The 23,023-nt window shown below is 39.8% G+C and overlaps 1 protein-coding gene across 2 annotated transcripts in view; it reads right to left on the reverse strand.

The window, feature by feature from the left end:
* The window catches only part of ADAMTS12 (ADAM metallopeptidase with thrombospondin type 1 motif 12), a 328,935-nt gene that overhangs the window by 70,494 nt on the left and 235,418 nt on the right, over nt 1–23,023 (reverse strand). For both annotated transcript variants that reach the window (XM_043514501.1, XM_038403775.2), the window contains exons 15-16: nt 16,195–16,439; nt 14,455–14,596 (exon numbers count right to left, since the gene is read on the reverse strand). In XM_043514501.1, coding sequence (XP_043370436.1) covers nt 14,455–14,596; nt 16,195–16,439 — 387 coding nt within the window. The remainder of the gene's footprint in view (nt 1–14,454; nt 14,597–16,194; nt 16,440–23,023) is intronic.

Raw genomic sequence — 23,023 nt, forward strand, 5'->3', positions numbered from 1 at the left:
CACTGACATCCGTAAGCTCATCTATTTGAATCTGGTCAGTTATTTCAAGATGTAATCACACAAATACCATTCTTTATAGGGGCCTTAAGTGGATTCACTTTATTTGCAGAATCTCAGAAAGTTCTGGGATTGTTCAGAAATTAAAGGTGGATATAGATCCCTAATTTTTCCATTATGGATGTGCATAACTCACTTCAAAGCCAGAGGTACAGAGTAACGTGTACATCAAGGTGCAAATAGATTCAATGAAACAGTCTTTAAAGCAAAACAAACAAATATTGTCATATTTGGCAACTATAAATATCCAATGTTCTGTATGAAGCAAGTCAGAAATATCTCACACTAGCCCTGACCTAACCCACACTTAAGTACATGCGTAATTTAAAACATAAGCCCCATTGAAGTCACACATAATAAACATACATAAATGCTTCTTTCAACGGAGGCCTCTAACAATTTTTATATGGTGGTCCTGATTGCACCCAGCTATATCTCCCTGATCACTGTGTTGTAGCCCTGCTCCTTCTCAGCAACAATTTGATGTGGCATTGGTGGACACCCATGTAGCTGCCGGGCTGCGTGTGTGTGTGTGTGTGTGTGTGTGTGTGTGTGTGTGTGTGTGACAGCAGTACATGGGGTGAGATCCCTTGCTCTATGTTCAGAAGCTAGAACACGTGTGGGAGTGTCTCCAGGAAAGAGATCTTTCTGCTGGTGAAGCAGCCTCCCTCCCTCCTTCCCCCTGTCCTCTCACTGCTGGTCCCACTGAGTGATCACTTAAGCCAGGTCTACACTAGGAAATTAGTTTGCTACAACTACGTTGCTCAGGGGTGTGAAAAATCCACACCTAAGAGAGACACAGTTAAACCGACCTAATCCCCTGTGTAGACAGCACCAAGTCGATAGGAGAATTCCCCCATTGACATAGCTACCACTTCTTGGGGATGTGGATTATCTATGCCATCAAAGAAGCCCTCCCTGATGTTTTGAAGCATCAGCATAGGCAGCATCTTCACTGAAACTCTACAGAAGTATATTGCAGCATTTAAAGCATAGACTTGCTGTCAGCTGCTTGAAAATCATTCACTTTCTCATTCTCCCAATCCTTCCATGCCTGACAATCTCTCTCAAATACACAAAACCACCATATACAGAAGTGGCTGAGCTAGCATTTCCAGTGCAATTGAGCTTTTTTGCATGCAAATACACTCATAGGGGCATGAATACCCAACATTTGTGCAAACAGAACGTGTCTGCACCAGTGTTCATGAAAAAGCAAACAAACAGTATCAACATGGTCAGATCAAATAGTGATTTTTCCACAAACAATTTCCCCTGCTCTTTGCCTATCTCAGATCAACCGTGAGCTGAAAGGACTACTTTTGATGGCAGAGTCCAGTTCACTTTCCATTTCCATTCAATTCTTGATTCTCTGGTAAATTTACCAACAAAAATGCCAGTTAGAACATGGTTGGGTTGAGCTTTTTCGGCTATTGACTCAGAGGCTGAACACTTCCATTGAAAGTGTCATCAAAACTAAAAACTGAAAATGTAGATAAGAAGGGTCAGTGTTGGAAAAAATCAGACGCACAAATTGTGTGTGTGTGAGATTTTGTCTCTTTGCAACAGACATGAAATTGATTGTGTGCATGAGTGCACGCATGCATGCACGCACACACACACACACACACGGTGTTTTACCTTGCCCTTTGAATGCACAAATAATCATATTAATTGTATGCATAAATTATATACACAATTACAAAATACAAAATTATGAAGGCAACTGTATGTCCCTAACTTTTTGAAAATCAGCATCTAAATCCAGACAGAAAACACAGTGACCACTAGTTTGTAAAATTAATATCACAACTTTTGGATTAAACTAGTACATATGGAATAAAATTTGCCGTGCTGAAGCTGAAAAGGGATTTAGTGGGTATACACTAATTAGCCCCAATAGGAATCTTGTGCCTAAATCCTTGTATAAGCTTTGAAAATTTACCACTTGCTTGTTATTTCTACAGAGAGATAAACTTTTGCATTCTGCTTAATGCTATCTTTCAACCAAGAGGCTGTCCTCTATTAGACAAATTATGTTCAATGCCACTTTAATCTAATTCTGAGAAACATGACTACGGCCTTTAGAAAGGACTGAATGTATTTGCAATTTTTTAAATCAACAATTATTTAAAGAATGATATGCAAGAAAAAACAAAGTAAAGATTTATGCATCTATATAGATCAAATAAATTATTATTTAAGGAGTTTATGTGCTATCCTGACAGTAGGTGTCTAGAAGAATAAGGCTAGCTAGAGCATTTTAGTGTTGCTCTTTGCAAGGAACATATTGGTCCACACATATCTTGACTGCAGAGCAGTCATGTTTGTTTTGAAGCACTTAGACAATTTAATAGCCCAGCTGCACTGTTAGGATGGGATATAGGTTACAGAACATTATGATTTTTACTGTAAGTGACTGTGATGTTGTACTCCATATGATTTTATGAAAACATGCTAATGTGTGTGAATATAATATAACTTGAATATGCTTCATCAAAAAGTCCTCTTGTAAGGTATCATTACAAAGCTTATAATCTACTGAGTGTGTTCATCCTATTTGTATGAATGTATCATTCCTGTATCTGAAACTAGAAATTTGAAATATAACTCTGAGGTCCTGTGGTAATTATGCAAAGTGTGGGCCATTGATGGTGGTTTGGAATCTTGATGGCTCTCATTAACCAGGACTATTGACTGTAGATGGCTCTGTTTACTTACAAGCTTTCCTGTAAATCAGGCCAGGAAGAATGAAGGCTTGGGATCACACAGGACATGTGACTATGTCACCTGGTACTGGAATCCATCTTAAACCTGGTGCTTTTCCCTTCAGAAGGAGGCGTGGGGTCCCAGAGAGACAAAAGATTCCCGCTTTGTGCCAAAGCTATATAAGAGGGTGGAACAGAACAAAGGAGGCTTCAGTCATGAGAAATTCCCTAGCTACCACCTAATCTGGAACAAGGGCTGTACCAGGAGAAAGGTTGGGCCCAGACTAGAAAGGAGTCTAGTCTGTGAAAGAAGCTTATTGGAACATCTCCAAGGGTAGATTTCATCGGTATTCGGTTTCCTACTGTATTAGGCTTAGATTTGCGTGTTTTATTTTATTTTGCTTGGTAACATACTTTGTTCTGTCTGTTATTACTTGGAACCACTTAAATCCTACTTTTTATATTTAATAAAATCACTTTTTGCTCATTATTGAACACAGAGTTAGTGATTAATACCTGGGGGAACAAACAACTGTGCCTCTCTCTCTATCAGTGTTATAGAGGGAGGACAATTTATGAGTTTACCCTGTATAACCTTTATACAGAATAAAATGGATTTATTTGGGGTTTGGACTCCATTGGGAACTGGGTATCTGGGTGTGAGAGACAGGAGCACTTTCTAAGCTGTTTTCTGTTAAGTCTGCAGCTTTTGGGGGATGTGGTTCAGACCTGGGTCTGTGTTTGCAGCAGGTTAGTGTGTCTGGCTCAACAAGAAGGGTACTGAAGTCCCAAGCTGGCAGGGAAAACAGACTCGGAGGTAGTCTCAGCACATCAGGTGACAGTCCCAAGGGGGTCTCTGTGACCCAACCAGTCACAGTGACCCTTTGTTATTTTTCTTGTGGCCACAATTTTTCAGGTTTTATTTTTTAAAATCATTGAATTATTTCATATTACATTAGATAATACATTTATTACACACATTAAAAAAGAAAAGAAAAATATCAATAGACAAACTTTACATCTCAGAAGTACAAGTAAACCTTAATTTTAAACACATTTTATCCCATCTCACACTCAAGGGGATGAACCCTGCATGGAAGTCTCTCAAATGGAATCATAGAATCATAGAATCATAGAATATCAGGGTTGGAAGGGACCCCAGAAGGTCATCTAGTCCAACCCCCTGCTCAAAGCAGGACCAAGTCCCAGTTAAATCATCCCAGCCAGGGCTTTGTCAAGCCTGACCTTAAAAACCTCTAAGGAAGGAGATTCTACCACCTCCCTAGGTAACGCATTCCAGTGTTTCACCACCCTCTTAGTGAAAAAGTTTTTCCTAATATCCAATCTAAACCTCCCCCATTGCAACTTGAGACCATTACTCCTCGTTCTGTCATCTGCTACCATTGAGAACAGTCTAGAGCCATCCTCTTTGAAACCCCCTTTCAGGTAGTTGAAAGCAGCTATCAAATCCCCCCTCATTCTTCTCTTCTGCAGACTAAACAATCCCAGCTCCCTCAGCCTCTCCTCATAAGTCATGTGCTCTAGACCCCTAATCATTTTTGTTGCCCTTCGTTGTACTCTTTCCAATTTATCCACATCCTTCCTGTAGTGTGGGGCCCAAAACTGGACACAGTACTCCAGATGAGGCCTCACCAGTGTCGAATAGAGGGGAACGATCACGTCCCTCGATCTGCTCGCTATGCCCCTACTTATACAACCCAAAATGCCATTGGCCTTCTTGGCAACAAGGGCACACTGCTGACTCATATCCAGCTTCTCGTCCACTGTCACCCCTAGGTCCTTTTCCGCAGAACTGCTGCCGAGCCATTCGGTCCCTAGTCTGTAGCGGTGCATTGGATTCTTCCATCCTAAGTGCAGGACCCTGCATTTATCCTTATTGAACCTCATTAGATTTCTTTTGGCCCAATCTTCCAATTTGTCTAGGTCCTTCTGTATCCTATCCCTCCCCTCCAGCGTATCTACCACTCCTCCCAGTTTAGTATCATCCGCAAATTTGCTGAGAGTGCAATCCACACCATCCTCCAGATCATTTATGAAGATATTGAACAAAACGGGCCCCAGGACCGACCCCTGGGGCACTCCACTTGACACCGGCTGCCAACTAGACATGGAGCCATTGATCACTACCCGTTGAGCCCGACAATCTAGCCAGCTTTCTACCCACCTTATAGTGCATTCATCCAGCCCATACTTCCTTAACTTGCTGACAAGAATGCTGTGGGAGACCGTGTCAAAAGCTTTGCTAAAGTCAAGAAACAATACATCCACTGCTTTCCCTTCATCCACAGAACCAGTAATCTCATCATAAAAGGCGATTAGATTAGTCAGGCATGACCTTCCCTTGGTGAATCCATGCTGACTGTTCCTGATCACTTTCCTCTCCTCTAAGTGCTTCAGGATTGATTCTTTGAGGACCTGCTCCATGATTTTTCCAGGGACTGAGGTGAAGTGAGCATCAAGTGTTGTAGCCCCTGAATTTGACATTCCTGCATGTACCCCAGAATTTGACAGTACTGTAGTCAGCCATCTTGTGTGTTCAGCCTTGCCAGTGTATGGGGAGATTTTGGCAAACCAGTAAAGGCCTGGAACCACTATTGCTTATTGCTAATGGTAGCCAAGTCAGCAGGGCGTACTCAACCACTATTGCTTGTTGCTAAAAGAAGCCAAGCCTGCTGACTTGTGGCCTTAGCATAACCAAGGCAGGAGGAGAGGGGGTTTTGGGTGCCACAAACAGGGCAGCTTGACCCCGTGACTTTCCTGCTAAGAATGTTGAAATTGCTGATATATGTGTTTTAGAAAAACAGGAAGTCTGTCTATATGTGCCCCTGGGAATGTTTGTCAGGGCCCCAAGGCATGGAGACTGAAAAAACAAAAAACAAAACCCCATATCTGGTTAAATTGATGATCAGAAGGAAACCTCTTGCTTGACCTTTAAAAACTGCTTGCTTAGCAAGTTTTCTTTAAGGGATATGTCATTGTATTACTAATGTATAAATAAGGGGGAAAAGTTTGAGGTAGTGGGACTTCTGAGAAGGGGCTCTTCAGGGACGCTCCCTCTGGACGCATCTTGGGGTCCCCACCGGCAGACGGAAGGTTGGCCAGCTGAAGCCTGTCATGGTGCCACTCGAAGGTCACACTCAGCTCCGGTAATTATCAAGTATTGGGGGTATTTTACTAACCTGTTGCGGACATGTGTAAGTGTTTGAGACTAAGTAAAGTTTAGCTTTAAGTGAAAGCACTCTTGTGTTGTCCTGTTTGTGCCAGCCATCTATCGGTCAGACGGCTGTGTCTCCCTTGATTTATTTCCTGACACCACCTCACACAGGGTAAAAGTTACCAAGAGCTTTGGGTTTAAAGAAACCCAGGTAACATTAGCTGAAAATCAAAGATCACGTAGCTAGGAATAATCCATACAGGTGCATGTTTGCAGCTCTACTAATCAGAATAGAAAGTTGGGACAGGGAGTTAATGTATCACAAAAATAGAAAGAATGTTTAGACAGCCAACCTTGGTTTTAGGTGCCTCTGAATGCAAGTTTTATTGTTGTTATGACTAGAAATGCTTTGCTAAGAAGAAAGAAGCAGCAGCAGAAGAAATTGATATTGGCTGTTGCTAGGCAAATTGATAGCCTATTAGAGGCTATCATCAATTATGGGCTTTGTCCAAATAAAATTTATAAAAAATTTAGTTTAAACATGTGCTTTAAAGTAGTCTGAGGAAGCTTGTCTTTGAGCAAGGATCTGACATGTAAAATTCCCCATCAGCTGGATGGAAGGAAGGAGCGATGATAATCACTCAAAACCATTTCAGATTTTGGTAAATATAAATGTTTTGAATGCTCTGAACCTATTGCTGTGGCGTGCGTGCATGCGCGCAAGACCTAGTGAAAAAATAGTTTTAGGTAAAAGCACTCTGGTTTGTATCAATCACATATCAGACAGAATAACTGTGTCCCTATTGATTTATTCTTGACACTGCCTGGAGAGAAACAGTAATGTTACCACTGCTTTGGGTTCTGAAAACACTGGTAACAGATTTGGTGAGCTAGCCAGGAGTGATAGGGAGGAAGGGGATGATTGGTACAAATGGTTTGCTGTGCTGTGCAAGAGGAGAGGACTGCGGGGCAGAGTGGCCACCTGGAATTTCCCTGTGTTGTGATCTGAGAGTCAATTTATGGATACATTCCGTTACTGGGACTCAGGGCTCAGGCTAGTAGCCTGATCGACTGAGAAAATATGTCCGAAGGAAAGGAAAAATCTGGGAAAAAAGCATAGCTGAAAATGATTTTGGAAAACAGCTTGACTGCATTGTACAGGAGCATGGTAATGGTTTTTGGAAGCCTGGATGCTTTACCAGCCCTGGGGAGTTCCTGCAGTTCTGTAAGCAGATGGTAGCGATGGTAAATAAAGAGATAGATGAGTTAAAGGCAAAAAAAAAATCCAATCTAGAGGCAGCATCAAAATACCGTCCGCAGCACCAGCTTGATTCAGGCTTCACAGATAGTGGCACTACAGAAGGAGGGGTGTGACAGTGAGCGAGAAAGTAACAACCTGGAGCAGGAGGTATTTGGATTGAAACAGCAGACAGTGGAGATGGAAAGAACTGTTAGAGCCTTACTGAAGGATTCCCAGGATAAGAACCAGGCAGACCATAGGGACTGTAAGACATTATTTGACCTATATGGATGCATCAAACCTTTACTATGCTTTTTTCTTGCACATCATACTTTAAATAATTGTTGATAAAAATTGCAAATACAATCAATCCTTCCTAAAAGCTGTAGTCATGTTTCTCAGAAAACCTTCTAGAGAGTTTTTGTTCCATAACATAAGAGGAAGTGCCAATTATTTATGTTCATTTTATATTATATAATTATATATTTATAATATAAGCATATATTATTTATAATATCATTAATTAAAATAATTGTAAATTATATAATTATAAATATAATTATAAATTAGTATACTTTTATATAATATTATATATAAGTATATATAGTATATATTTACATAATTTTTATATTATTTATTTAATTTATATGGGGGCGGGGAAGTCAATTTCAGGGTATAGCTCTTATCTCTCAGGTTCTGAGTTGCAGTCTAATATGATCCAGTTTCCTTTTTTAGACTAACCAAGATAAATCCATACAAAGGAGAGAAGAAAAATAACTAGAACAATACATGAAAATACAGTTTCTGTTTCTAGATTGTAGTTTTGTTGCTGGAAGACTACGCTGGAAGCATATGACTTGTTTAGCCATTTATGAACCCCCAGCTCCATTTCCTTGGCTCCAGAAAATATCTGGCTGGATTGCTCTGATTTTCCTCTAACCAGGCTGTAGGAGGCAGAACAGATTAAGGCCACTTGATGTTGATTGATTGTGATAATTATTATTATTATGGGTCTGATCCAATGCTCACTGAAGTCAATTGGAGTCTTCTCACTAACTTTAGATGGGCCTTGAACGAGGCCCTGAGTTACCAATTGCTCCCAGGAAAGAAAATATTCATAAGTGGTGGCAAACTTATCCCACTGGGTAGGCCAATCAGATAATTTGATAGTGCCTATATAAATAATTGGCACTTCCTCTTATTTTATGGAATAACTAGTCCTTCATGAAAGGAAACCATGACCACAAAATCCTTGAATCCTTTACCACCACATTTTAGTCAAAACCAACCTAATACCCATCATTTCTTTGACTCCATTTTGGACTTATTTTCAACACCACTTGTTATACAATACGTTTATTACTATTCGACGATCTTTTAGTCAACTTTAACCCACTGCACCTTAGCAACACCTATTTCAAAAATACCAAGATGGCTTGGATGTAGCACAACAGCTCTGTTCTTGTCAAGGACATTCAATTCTGAGTCTAAAATACGGCGCACTGCGCTAAAAATAATCATGGTCTAAATCAAGAAACTAGTTCTATGAACGCTCAGAGAATTGTGGTATTTAACACAGTTTGGAAATAGTATTTCATATTGGCCTCTCGAACCCACTGACAGAAAAACAAAGTGTCACATTAGTTTAGTGTGTAATAGGTCAATTCTTTTTGGTCTAGAAGGTCAACAATTAATATAATTCCTATTCCTCATTATAGGGAATACATGTTTAGAGTAACAATTTCCAGTTTTCTACATTGAGAGAGCACTGGCCTTTCCCAAATACACCAACAATGGTGCTGCCATCTAAGTCTAGAAAACAACATCACAATCTGCCTTAAGTAAGGGGCAGAGCAGAGAAGTGCCATCACAGGAACAGAGGAGGGTTGGAATTGTGATTCTCGTTTTCTCCTTGCTACAGAGGGAACAACTGGCATAGATAAGCAGCAGTTTACTTCCCGCTTTGTGCCAAGGCTCCACTGCCTCTGGCTGCCCACCTACATATGGCAAAATTAAGCTCAAGTTTCTTTCCCCACATATCAGGACCTATTATGACTCACCCCCTATGTTAGGATATAGATAGGCCTGTGCTTAAAGGCCTATACTCTAATTTAGGTGTATTCTTATCACTTAGCTAGTTATAGAGGTATAAAAGAAAGAATCAAAATCACAGTCTACCGGTGTAAGGGCCTTCTCTTACTGTGACAGTCTGAGGCCCTGTTCTTAAGCTAAGGCCTTTGGCTAAGCAACAGAGGCAGCCATAAGCTGGGAAGGGAACGGTCACATCCTCACATTCCAAACTAGTCATATTGAAATAAGGTGCTATTGGGCTGTTAGGAATACAATCCTGTCCTGATAATGCCTATCACCTCCAGAGAAAGTGCCTAGAAAATGTAAAAGGAAGTTTGACAGTTTTCTGTTCAGTAAGAACTCATCAATAGACACAGCTGGGAAACCCTTATGTCTTTATAGATGTAGTTGTGAAATCCTCTCTTCTGTACTGTTTTGTCATTATAGTTCCCACTTTGCTATTGTTTATTTGCATGGTCTCTGTCCGGTTCTGGGATTGTTTCTGTCTGCTGTACAATTAATTTTGCTGGGTGTAAACTAATTAAGGTGGTAGGATATAATTGGTGAAATAATCATGTTACAATGTTTTAGGATTGGTTAGTTACATTTCAGGAAAAGGATTGGTTAAGGTATAGCTAAGCAGAACTCAAGTTTTACTACATAGTCTGCAGTCAATCAGGAAGTAAGGGGGTGTGGAATTGGAATAATGTTTTGCTGGGACGGGAATGGGAACAGGGACACAGGTAAGGCTCAGTGGTGTCAGAGCTGGGAAGGAGGACACTAAGGAAGGAAACTGGAATCATGCTTGCTGGAAGTTCACCCCAATAAATATCGAATTGTTTGCACCTTTGGACTTCGAGTATTGTTGCTCTCTGTTCATGCGAGAAGGACCAGGCAAGTAAGTGGGTGAAGGAATAAGCCCCCTAACACCCTAACTGCCCTGAGCAGCCATATAGTGGCAGAACCCACCCCATATTTCAGTTTCCATCTTTGCAGAGAACTAGAAGTGAACTCTAGTCATTGAAAAAAGATAAATAGTAAGTGGGGATACCATTTCTTTGTTAGAAATCAACAAACAAAAGTAGTCTGGAGTCATCTATTGCAGTGATCCAGCCTGTAGTCCAAAAAGCAGAGTCAAAGAGCACAGGTGTTATCCAATCAGCTTTTCAACCAGAAGGTGTTTCCCAGGATTATAATTTTTTTGCAGGAAACACTTAAGAAAACAGTTCTGCTAATGTTAAAGAAAACAAATCAAGCAGTTCAATAAGACATTAATCTCATTTCATTGTCATGCCATTCATTAAATTAAACATCAAACATTATCAGCACTTACATACAATGGTGATTGATGGGGGTTATACAAGCATACTACATAAAATTTAATCCAAGGGATTTAATTGTTTCAGATAGCCCCTCAAATTTAATTAGTTTTTTTCTGCTAACAGGAAAAGAATACTGTGATTTATTGATTGACAATACACCAGTGTTCTGAGAAAAGTAGGAGCACATAATTAGCATGGAAAAAAAAAAATCACATTGACCCCAGGCATTAATTACCTAAAATGAAAGTTGTAACAAGCCAGTTCTTCAAACTATGGAAAACAAATAACCATAGTTGTTTTCTTCATAGGGAAGATTTAAACACTAGTACTAATGTTTGTCTTTGCTGCCTTAATACATTTGACTTCACTCTAAATTTGTTATAAGATTTTTTGTTTGTTCATTTAATACCAAAATCTCATGGAATGAAATTAAAGTAACCAATAATTACTTCCCAGCACTTACAAAAACATAAAAATTAGAAATGGAAAGGGCCAATGTCCCCCCACTACTTAAGGTAGTCTAGTTATTAATGACTTAGGCAATGGGATTCCTACCACATCGCTCAGACTTTTTTGCTATCTAATAGATCTTATTGAAATCAACAAATCCAAATACAAACTACTTTAAAAACCATTACAAATCTACTGAAAAATCAACTGACTTTTTACCATTCATAACATTCTTCTCCAAAAATGTATTTTGTGTTTCAAAGAAAAGACTTGAAGCCTTTGTTTTGTAGAACCCCCCTGGGATCTTCACTATTTTATGTTCAGTTTCACTTATACTGCCTTTGCTTCGTTAATCTGTTTAAGATGACATTCCTTACGCTTTACTTTATTATCAAAGAAATTTCTGCATCACCTTGTTTCTTATTCTACTTTCTACACCAAACAATTTTTTGTCTGATTTAGAATTCTATACGGAACTAAAATAACACTTTGATTTTTTTAAGTCACCATAATGTAGAAAGAATTAAACAGATACAAGTTCTACAAAATGATTTCACATTAGCTGATTACTAAAAAATGTTTGGGAAAACATTGATTCCTATTAATGCAGTACAAAATTGAAGTAAAAAAAATTACTTAAATGTATTAAAAAAAAAACAATCGGTTCTGGTAATACAAAAAAAACCCTATATACTTTTAATAGACTCCGTTGGTGGTATACAGGATCACTACAAGTGCTAGCGATTGCTTCAGTGGAAAACACTGTAAAAATGCATTTTCAGCCTGGTTTGTAGAAAAGGATGAAATTCAGGCTAGATGTTATAAAAACCCATTTGCTGCCCCCTAAGCAATTTTAATAGATTTTAAGACCACAATGGACCATTGTCATTATCTAGACAGACCTCCTATATCAAGGAGACTAAAGAACCTCACCTCAATTTGGCTCTTCGATAATTAGAATGCTGTTAGGATAACATCCTTGGAATTTCTAAACATTATAAAATGACAATTTTCTAAACAGTACAACAGTCCAAGGGAAGAGATAGGAATCTGATTGCTTGAGTCATTTATAACTAGAGTTCATAAACTAGGAGGGAACAAACTTGCAGCAGCCAAGTAACATCAGCATTTTCCATTTCTACTTGTTATGGTTTTATGAGTGCAGTGTGATAATTATTGGTTTCTTTAATTACATTCCAACACAGGGAAATTCTATATTAACCCTCCTCTTAACATATTAAGAGGAACTGATCACAGATCTACAAATTAATGGTAGGTTAGGTACAAGTGATCATAATTTGATCACATTTGTGAGGTGCCATACAACAAAGGCCAAATCAGAGAGAGAGAGAGAGAGAGAGAGAGAGAGAGAGAGATAATAAATGTACTTAGACTTCTGTAAGGCATTTGATTTGGTACTGCATGATATTTTGATTAAAACATTAGAAGATACAAAATTAACATGATGGCACACATTACATGGATTAAAAACTGGCTAAATGATAAGTTTCAAACTGTAATCGTAAACAGCGAATCATCATTCAGCCAGTGTGTTTCTAGTGAAGCCCTGCAGCGATCAGTACTTGGCCCTATGCTATTTAACATTATCATCAATGACTTGGAAGAAAAATAAAATCACTGATAAAGTTTGCAGATGACTCAAAGATTGGGGGAGTGATATATAATGGAGATGACACATCAATGATGTAGAGCAATTTGGGTCCCTTGGCAAACTATGTGTAATACATTTGATATGGCCGAGCGTAAAGCTAGAAGCAAATAACGTGGGACATACTTACAAGACGTAGGACTCTATCCTGGGAAGCCGTGACTCTGAATAAGACTTGAGGGTGGATCATAATCAGATGAACATGAGCTCCTAGTGCAATGCTGTGGCCAAATGGGCAAATGTGAACCTTGGATGTATAAACGGGGGAATAGACAGGAGTAGGAAGGTTATATTACCTCTGTATTTGGCATAGGCACATATGGTGGTCAGAGGAAATGCTACAAAGACACACTGAAAGTGTATCTTAAGAAAACTGATGTGGACTCACAAGCTGGGAAAAGCAAGCCACCAACCCACCGCAATGGCGCCATATCCTCCATCAGGCAGTGGCCCGCTTCGAGGAGAAGTGCCTTGTCCTCAAAGCTGAAAAGAGAGGGGAAGAAGGAAAAAGAAATAACTTTCTCCCAGCAGGCCGCTGGCCTGCCACAAAATGTTTGTACCTACTGCGGGCAGATTTGCGGTTCCAGGATTGTACTCCTGAGTCATCTCAGGACCCATATGTAAATCCATGGTAGAGATCATCCTCGAATCGAGGGATCGCCAGTCAATCAATTTGGCACTGATGCAACCGCTGCTGGAATACTGGTACTCACAATTCAAGAAGGTTGTTGGTACATTGGAGAGGGTTCAGAGAAGAGCCAAGAGAATGATTAAAGGATTAGAAAACATGCCTTGTAGTGACAGACTCAAACTAAACAGACTGAAGTCCTTAACATAAAGAAGGTTAAGGGGTGACTGGATCACAGTTTCTAAATACCTACATTGGGAATAAAAATTTGATAATGGGCTTTTCAGACTAGCAGACATAGGACTAACAAGACTGAATGGCTGGAAGTTGAAGTTAAAGAAATTCAGATTGGAAAGAAGGTGCAACATTGATTACCCTCACTGTTAAACTCATTTTTTCAGCTTGGTTTGTAGAAGAGGATGAAATTCATGCTAGATGTTATAAAAACCCATTTGCTGCCCCCCTAAGCAATTTTAACAAAGGATTATGATGGATTCTCCATCACTGGCAATTTTTAAAATCAACATTAGATTTAGATATGTTCTAGTTCAACAGGATTTAATTCAGGGCAGTTCTATGGCTTGTGTTACACATAGGCTTGGAAAGATTAGAAATGCATCAGTAAACATTGATTTCACCATACAAATAAAAACCTACGAAAAAATATTTCCATTGATAACTGAAATCTATAGATAAAAAAGTAAGAAAATGCTACTTGTGAACTTATTACAGTCCCATCTGAATATATATAAAACATGCAGTGAATACTGCATAAAACATATTTACAGATCTGTTAAAATAGCCAGTTTATAAATCTTTAACTTTTTGAATCTCAAGTATATCATCATTATATACCTATTGTGTGACACTCCTACCCCTAACCATTAATTTTCACAGTTGTGGGAAATTAACTCTATACAAATGTGGGGAGGGGATTCTTAAACACATCAATATTATCTGTCAAATTATTTTTAAAAAATAAGCCCAATTCTGCCAAACCTAGCTGTGCAAGAGGTCAAACTAGATAATCACAGTGGTCCCTTCTGACTTCATAATCTATTAATCTATAATAAACAGAGTAAATCAGATGTCAGAGAATGAAAAGGATAATAGAAAAAAAGCATGTTTTTTTAACCTCTTCCACATGTTACACTGCAATCCGTCCAGCCTCCATATTGCCAAAAATATTCTGGGTCCCCTACTTCATTCTCAAGGCTTCCTTCTTTACGTATAGTGTATTCATACTTTATTCCGGGGTTATTTTCCTGAAAGAGTAGCTAAAAAAAATAGATGTGATTAAATTATGTACTGTCTGTGATTATAACACCCTGGCCCACATCTTCAAGAGTAGAGTCCAAAGTGTCTGCAGATATTTATAGGCACCCAACCTGGGAACATATGACTCTTGAAGGATGCCTGCCCTTGAGAAATGTATACATCAAATCCTCTCTTGTGCACAGGTATGGGGAGGGAGTAGGTGCATTTAAACGTGGGGTGCACAAAAGCAAGCAAATACTTTTGCAAGCATACTTGTGAAAATTTGGGTCATAATATGGTATCCTATCAACTACAAGACAAGGCTATGCAAAATAACCAAATTGAGATAATTGAAAATGGACATTTTATTAACACCTATATTTATATGCAAATTTTATAAATGATAGTGTCCCAACCATATGGCAGCTGTTCCTTCTAGTAGCTCAGCAGATAGCAGCATATTTATCAAAACATTTCTTTAACATTGTTTTTTAACACATCTCCTTAAATAAAGAGGAAAATTCTTAGCAGAAACAGGCAGTGAGCAAGTCAAACAAATTGTTCGTTTATTTTTGGCAGATAACAGAGGTGGGGAAGGAATTAATCTTTAGGGGATAAAATACTGAAACAATTCCATAAAATGGTTTACTCCTACCTAACCAGGCAACATTGAACACTGACAAAAATCTTATTTCCCTGCTCTAAGTCCCCTACTCTGTACACTGAACATGGATCATCCATTAAACTCACTTGGATACATCCTTCCCATAAATTCAAGATGTGGCAGTGGTGTACCAGTAGGTTCCATTCCTTCCTCCCTTCTTTTTCTATGGTCTTATGTTTAATATATATCTATGGCATACTAAGTAAACAGGAAAAAAAAAGGCAGGATGGATACATTCAGAGAGACAGACAGCAAAAGGGAATCTACAAGTACCTTCCCCAAGGTAAATATTAGTTTGATATATTTAAAGCTAGACTGGATAAATCAACAGAACATATATCATAGGAGCACTTTTAGGTAGCGGGGATTGAATGATTAAATAGGTCTTTCCCTCTCTGGATTTTTGGCTCCAGTTCATCAAGGTACTCAAGCACATAGCTAATTTTAAGTAGAGTAAATGGGAGTACTCATGTTCTTAAAGATAGGCATGTGCTTACAGAAAAGGAGTACTTGTGGCACCTTAGAGACTAACAAATTTATTAGAGCATAAGCTTTTGTGAGCTACAGCTCACTTCATCGGATGCATTTGGTGGAAAATACAGAGGGGAGACCAAATGCATCCGATGAAGTGAGCAGTAGCTCACGAAAGCTTATGCTCAAATAAATTTGTTAGTCTCTAAGGTGCCACAAGTACTCCTTTTCTTTTTGCGAATACAGACTAACACGGCTGCTACTCTGAAACCAGGCACGTGCTTACGTAACTATTGAATCAAGGCCTTCAGTTGTATGACTTCATTCAAAAACGCTAAACCAAGATAATGAAGGAATTTTTGTTGGAATATTAATGGAGTGAGTTATAAAAGTTAAGTTATTTTTTCCTGCCTTGTTTTCAAAACTCCAGATCATTCTGCTTCTAGCCAGTTATCAGCTTCTGCTGCTGATCCTTTACTGTACCTGTATCCACACTGACTCACTGGTGGGTCCAGATGCTGTCAGATTTTCAAGATCTCCTTTTCTCTCATATTGAAATGTTGTTCCTGCCACTTTGTATGCTCCATTCCACTGAATAATAAATCCCCCATTTAGATAATACTTTTCTGGGTCTTCGCTCCGCACTGCAAGGAAATTTCCTGCTTCTGCCACTTCTACTACTTTTATGTCCCTTGCTCCTTTTGGAATTAGTCCAATGTCAACATAGCCTATGGAGACAAGACAGGTTCATTTAAATGATTATTGTTACAATAGAAAGTGATTATGCATTACTTACCTTTTTAAAATACAAACATCAGCCACATTTGCAAATATGTAAGGTGAGCATACTATCATAGGGTTTAAGTTTCAGTGTCTCTTTTAAAATCTAGTTAACAGTGCCTTTCAATGCAAAGTTTTCCTAGGTTGCAAGAATCAATTAGAGGACAGGAATATGATTATTTAGGTTATTAGAAGACATATTGAGATTCATTCTTCTCTGAGGTACATCAGAGTAAATCTAGAGGAACTCCATTGAGTATGGAATAGGTGGCAACATCTACCACATATACTGGACATGGATATATGTCAGCGGAGAAAATATGTGGCAGTTGCATTATGTCATGATGCCTTCTATGGGGAAGGATTTTTGAAAGTTGCAGGGAATGTTATCAGCTGTCATCAGTGTATGAGAGGAGGGATACAGTGCTTTGGGCACTAGCCTGAGACTTGTGAGATCTGGATTCAAGTCCCTGTTGTACCACAAACTTCTTGTATGACCTTGTGAAAGTCATTTAGCATCTCTGTCCCTTTGTTCTCCCTCTGTCAAATAGGGGCAACAACACTTTCCTGACTCACAGGGGTGTTGTGAGGGTAAATCTATGAAAGACAGACACTCAGATACTGCAGTGATGGGGGCCAGATAGAGGGGTGTGTTTTCAGCCAACAACAGAAAGTCCAATTTTTACTGACAGTACTCAAAATTGAGCGTGGTCATGTGCTGAAATACGACAAGTTTTACCAGTAAAACTTCCTACTGTAGACCAGGATTTAGAATTAAATTCTGCTTGCCTTACTCACACAAATAGTCTTAATGGCCTCGACAGGTCTACTTATGAGAGTTAGGCAAGCAGAATTTGGCTCTAAGCCATACTGAGCAATCTTTAATATCTATCTTAGGTGCTTATCTGACACCCATTACCATGGTATCAGAGCACTTCAGTTTCTAATGTATTTATTCTCGCAACACCCCTGTGAAGTATGGAAGTGCTACACAGTAAGTTTGGATTCAAGCTTCTTTAGAATAATGTTTGTTAAAATTAGTGTTAAAAATACAAATTTAACAAAAATCTGTTAAGCAACAACTCAACAGATACAATTATTTGGCATGGCCTTTCCAGTGTAGCTCAAAAACTTGGTTTTAAAGTATACTGGGACAGCTTGATAATGTATTTTTGCATTCTGGACTTTGTATTACATTCATTTTCTTTTGACCAGCTGAATTATCTCCTGATTTCCCACTGGGTTCTGCTAGGTTCTTTGGGTTTGGCTCCTCCTTCCTTGGGAGCAGGGGAAAAGTGGTGCTTTCTTTCAAGCCCGCTTGCTCATGGTACCAAATTGAGCAGATCTTCATTAAATAATCCTCCCTCTCCTTTTTTACATGCACCTGGTGAGCAGTGAAATAGTTCACTGCTGGCACAGGGTATCTGAACTAGCACTCTCTGAGATGAATAAGGCAGTTCACACCTCTCAGAGCTGTTTAGATTCTGCAGGCAGAATCTCTGCTTCAGTTACCTCAAAAACATGAACCAAGTGTACCTCAACCACCATAACAGGGAGAGACTTACATTAAAAAGAAGAAAAGGAGTACTTGTGGCACCTTAGAGACTAACAAATTTATTAGAGCATAAGCTTTCGTGAGCTACAGCTCACTTCAATGCATCCGATGAAGTGAGCTGTAGCTCACAAAAGCTTATGCTCTAATAAATTTGTTAGTCTCTAAGGTGCCACAAGTACTCCTTTTCTTTTTGCGAATACAGACTAACACGGCTGCTACTCTGAAACCTATTAAAAAAGAAGTAATCTTAGGCTATGTCTACTCTAGAGACCTTACAGCGGCACAGCTGTACCGATGCAGCTATGCCTCTGTAAGATCTCCCATGTAGCTGCTTTAGGCCGATGGTACAGAGCTCTCCTATTGATTATTTATAATCGATATTATAATAATTATACCAACCCCCAACAAGCGGTGGTTGCCATGTTGGTAGGAGAGCATCTCCCGTCAACACAGCACTGTCCACACCAGTGCTTCTGTCAGTTTAATTTGTCAGTCACTCAGGGGTGTGTTTTTTCACACCTCTGAGTGACACAAGTTACACCGACAAAACTGCTAGTGTAGACATAGCCTAATATTCTGGAAAATACATTGGCTACATAGAATAGGTGCTGGCCTTTTACCAGCAGGCACCCACTGAATCAGAACCTGATTCGAGCTGTCATTTATACAGTCAGTATCATTTCTCTTCCCTTATTTTATTTGTTACTTAACTTTTAAAACATGTAACATGCCTCATTTATATAAAGGAGCCTACAACATTCGATAAGGTAGCCAGTCAACACCTGAATGATTTTTTTATTTGTATAACCTTTTTTGTTAATTTATTTGACCTGCATAACTAACATAACGAACCAATGGTTGACAGGGCATGGATCACTTGATGATAACCTGTTTGTTCATTCCCTTTGGGGCACCTGCCATTGGCCACTGTCAGAGGACAGGATACTGGGCTTGATGGACTTTTGGGCTGACCCAGTATGGCCGTTCTTATGTTCTTATGAATAACTACTGTGTCTCTTAATAATAAAATACCAAACTGACTGTGTCTCTGGTTTATGAGGCAGTAATTGATTGTTATATATACTGATATAAACAAACTTGGAGGCCAACTCAGAGTCAGTCTGCCCATCTAATTTATTACATTGCCGCAACTCTCCTGAATAAGTTAATTAATTCTCTCGGGAACTGTGAAGTTCACATCACATCACAGCCCACAGAGGGAATGAACCACACTATTGCCTATCACAACATGGCAGGTCAAACAAACAAAAAATGGTACTCCCCTGAATTTAGGACATCTCCATGCTCTCCAAAAATAAATAAAAACATTCCCCTGCTTGAGGTTATTCCAATTCCATAAAAAGGCAATCAGAAGCGTGCACGGTGTCTCAGAAGTTGGCTCAGAACTCAGCACTGGTGTTTGATACTAGAACATTACAAACATAAACCATGTCAAAAGGAAGCATGCCTTCCTCTCATATATTGTTTTTCATCAGGAGATCTCAATACAAAGGTCAGTATCCTGACCCCTGTTACAAAGGTGCAGAGAAGTGAAGTGACTTGCTCAAGGTCTCACCTTGGAGGCCAGTGGCCAAGCCAGGAATAAAACCCACATTTCCAGAGTCACCACCTAGTGCGCTATTCACTAGACCACAGTGTCTCACTCATAACAGACACACAAAAATCACAACTACCCTGACAGAATGTTTGCATCCAACTTTCACAAAAAGTTCTTAGACGTACAAAAATTGTGCAATCCACCAGTTATCTACAAAGGTAAGTCAAACCCAGTCAAAGCTGATCTGAGTGCCTTTAAGGTTTGAGCAAAAAGTTTCAGACACCTCTAACATAGAATCCTTCACTTCTAGGTCTCTGGATCAAAACCAGCCCTGGCCAGTAATGACCAAAAGCCTGGTGTGGGATTTTCAAAAGTGCTCAGGACTGATCTAACTCTGCTCCCATTTAAACCAATAGGAGTTTTATCTTTGACTTCAATAGGAGCAGAGTTAGGTCAAGTGGTTTTAAAAATTCCACCCATATTTTCCATATGACAGCTGCTTGGTGGGCCATTGTGAAATGAGCTGGTGGTCTCAGTCCAGTTTCTAGTGATGTTTATATATAAATTACTAATTGATGATCTTACTTCATAATAATAAACTATTGGTAATCTCAGATGAGGGCAAGGGATTAAAAGAGTTTAGGAAGTGAACTATCCTCTCACTTCTGAAGGGGATTACTCCTTGTCAGGTCAGGGACTAAGTATCTGATATGGGTGGTGTAGAGAAGCTGTCTTTATTGATACTCAGGCTGTACCTGTCCTGTGGTTAATCAGAGACTTTGCAGGCCACTCTATTTCAGAAGCACTACATTCCTTTAATAATATTTGCAAGATCTTTTACTAATAAATAGCAAAGTAGATTAACAAAAATAAATATACTACCAAAAGCGTGCGTGTTCAGAGTGAAATCTGCTATATGTCTATCTAGTGCTCAGCTGTGTTTGGGAAACTATCAGACTCATAGGACTTTTTCAGCAGAAGTAAATGCAACAATAATGCATCTCACTGATTTGCTCCCCAAGTCAGAAAGTGTTTGAATAAGAGCAAATGTGACTATCTGGCCTGGGCAAGCTCTTCTAGGTGCAGGATTCAAGGGAGGGAAGGTGGTATGAAGCTACCTATCCTTTCACCCAATCCTAAGAACATCCAGGGAACAGCTCAGGCATCCTCTATGGATCATTACATTATCCAGAGATCAACCCAGTCACACCCCTTCCTACTACCTACATGGGGAATAGGCTGCAAGTGGGCAGATAAAACTGATGTACCTAGATCTATGGCCACCCTGGGAACGAATCCCCAAGTTTCCCTTTACGTAGGGTCTTGATCGCCACTGCACTTCTTCAAACTCTCCTCTGCTTCCCTCCAAACTGCTCTCCTTCAAACTGCTTTCTACTCCAAAACCAAAATCACTCTGCTTCAACTCCAACTGTTTCAGAGTAGCAGCCGTGTTAGTCTGTATTCGCAAAAAGAAAAGGAGTACTTGTGGCACCTTAGAGACTAACAAATTTATTAGAGCATAAGCTTCCGTGAGCTACAGCTCACTTCATCGGATGCATTCGGTGGAAAATACAGTGGGGAGATTTATATATATACACACACACACAGAGAACATGAAACAATGGGTTTTATCATACACACTGTAAGGAGAGTGATTACTTAAGATGAGCTATTACCAGCAGGAAGTGGGGGGGGGGGGAAGGAGGAAAACCTTTATGGTGATAATCAAGGTGGGCCATTTCCAGCAGTTAACAAGAACATCTGAGGAAAGAACAGTTTGGGGTGGGGGGGGGGGGGAGAAATAACATGGGGAAATAGTTTTACTTTATGTAATGACCCATCCACTCCCAGTCTCTATTCAAGCCTAAGTTAGTTGTATCCAGTTTGCAAATTAATTCCAATTCAGCAGTCTCTTGTTGGAGTCTGTTTTTGAAGTTTTTTTGTTGAAGGATAGCCACTCTCAGGTCTGTAATAAAGTGACCGGAGAGATTGAAGTGTTCTCCGACTGGTTTTTGAATGTTATAATTCTTGACGTCTGATTTGTGTCTATTTATTCTTTTACGTAGAGACTGTCCAGTTTGACCAATGTACATGGCAGAGGGGCATTGCTGGCACATGATGGCATATCACATTGGTAGATGCGCAGGTGAACGAGCCTCTGATAGTGTGGCTGATGTGATTAAGCCCTATGATGGTGTCCCCTGAATAGATATGTGGACAGAGTTGGCAACGGGCTTTGTTGCAAGGATAGGTTCCTGGGTTAGTGGTTCTGTTGTGTGGTTGCTGGTGAGTATTTGCTTCAGGTTGGGGGGCTGTCTGTAAGCAAGGACTGGCCTGTCTCCCAAGATCTGTGAGAGTGATGGCTTGTCCTTCAGGATAGGTTGTAGATCCTTGATGTGTTGGAGAGGTTTTAGTTGGGGGCTGAAGGTGATGGCTAGTGGCGTTCTGTTATTTTCTTTGTTGGGCCTGTCCTGTAGTAGGTGACTTCTGGGTACTCTTCTGGCTGTGTCAATCTGTTTCTTCACTTCAGCAGGTGGGTATTGTAGTTGTAAGAATGCATGATAGAGATCTTGTAGGTGTTTGTCTCTGTCTGAAGGGTTGTAGCAAATGCGGTTATATCATAGAGCTTGGCTATAGACAATGGATCATGAGGTGTGATCTGGATGAAAGCTAGAGGCATGTAGGTAGGAATAGCGGTCAGTAAGTTTCCGTTATAGGGTGGTGTTTATGTGACCATCGCTTATTAGCACCGTAGTGTCCAGGAAGTGGATCTCTTGTGTGGACTGGTCCAGGCTGAGGTTGATGGTGGGATGGAAATTGTTGAAATCATGGTGGAATTCCTCAAGGGCTTCTTTTCCATGGGTCCAGATGATGAAGATATCATCAATGTAGCGCAAGTAGAGTAGGGGCATTAGGGGACAAGAGCTGAGGAAGCGTTGTTCTAAGTCAGCCATAAAAATGTTGGCATACTGTGGGGCCATGCGGGTACCCATTGCAATGCTGCTGATTTGAAGGTATACATTGTCCCCAAATGTGAAATAGTTATGGGTGAGGACAAAGTCACAAAGTTCAGTCACCAGGTTAGCCATGACATTAATCGGGGATACTGTTCCTGATGGCTTGTAGTCCATCTTTGTGTGGAATGTTGGGGTAGAGGGATTCTACATCCAGTGGCTAGGATGGTGTTTTCAGGAAGATCACCAATGGATTGTAGATTCCTCAGGAAGTCAGTGGTGTCTCGAAGATAGCTGGGAGTGCTGGTAGCGTAGGGCCTGAGGAGGGAGTCTACATAGCCAGACAATCCTGCTGTCAGGGTGCCAATGCCTGAGATGATGGGGCGTCCAGGATTTCCAGGTTTATGGATCTTAGTAGCAGACAGAATACTCCAGGTCGGGGTTCCAGGGGTATGTCTGTGCAGA

Source organism: Dermochelys coriacea, chromosome 5 (assembly GCF_009764565.3).
Source record: "Dermochelys coriacea isolate rDerCor1 chromosome 5, rDerCor1.pri.v4, whole genome shotgun sequence".
Classification (NCBI taxonomy): domain Eukaryota; kingdom Metazoa; phylum Chordata; order Testudines; family Dermochelyidae; genus Dermochelys; species Dermochelys coriacea.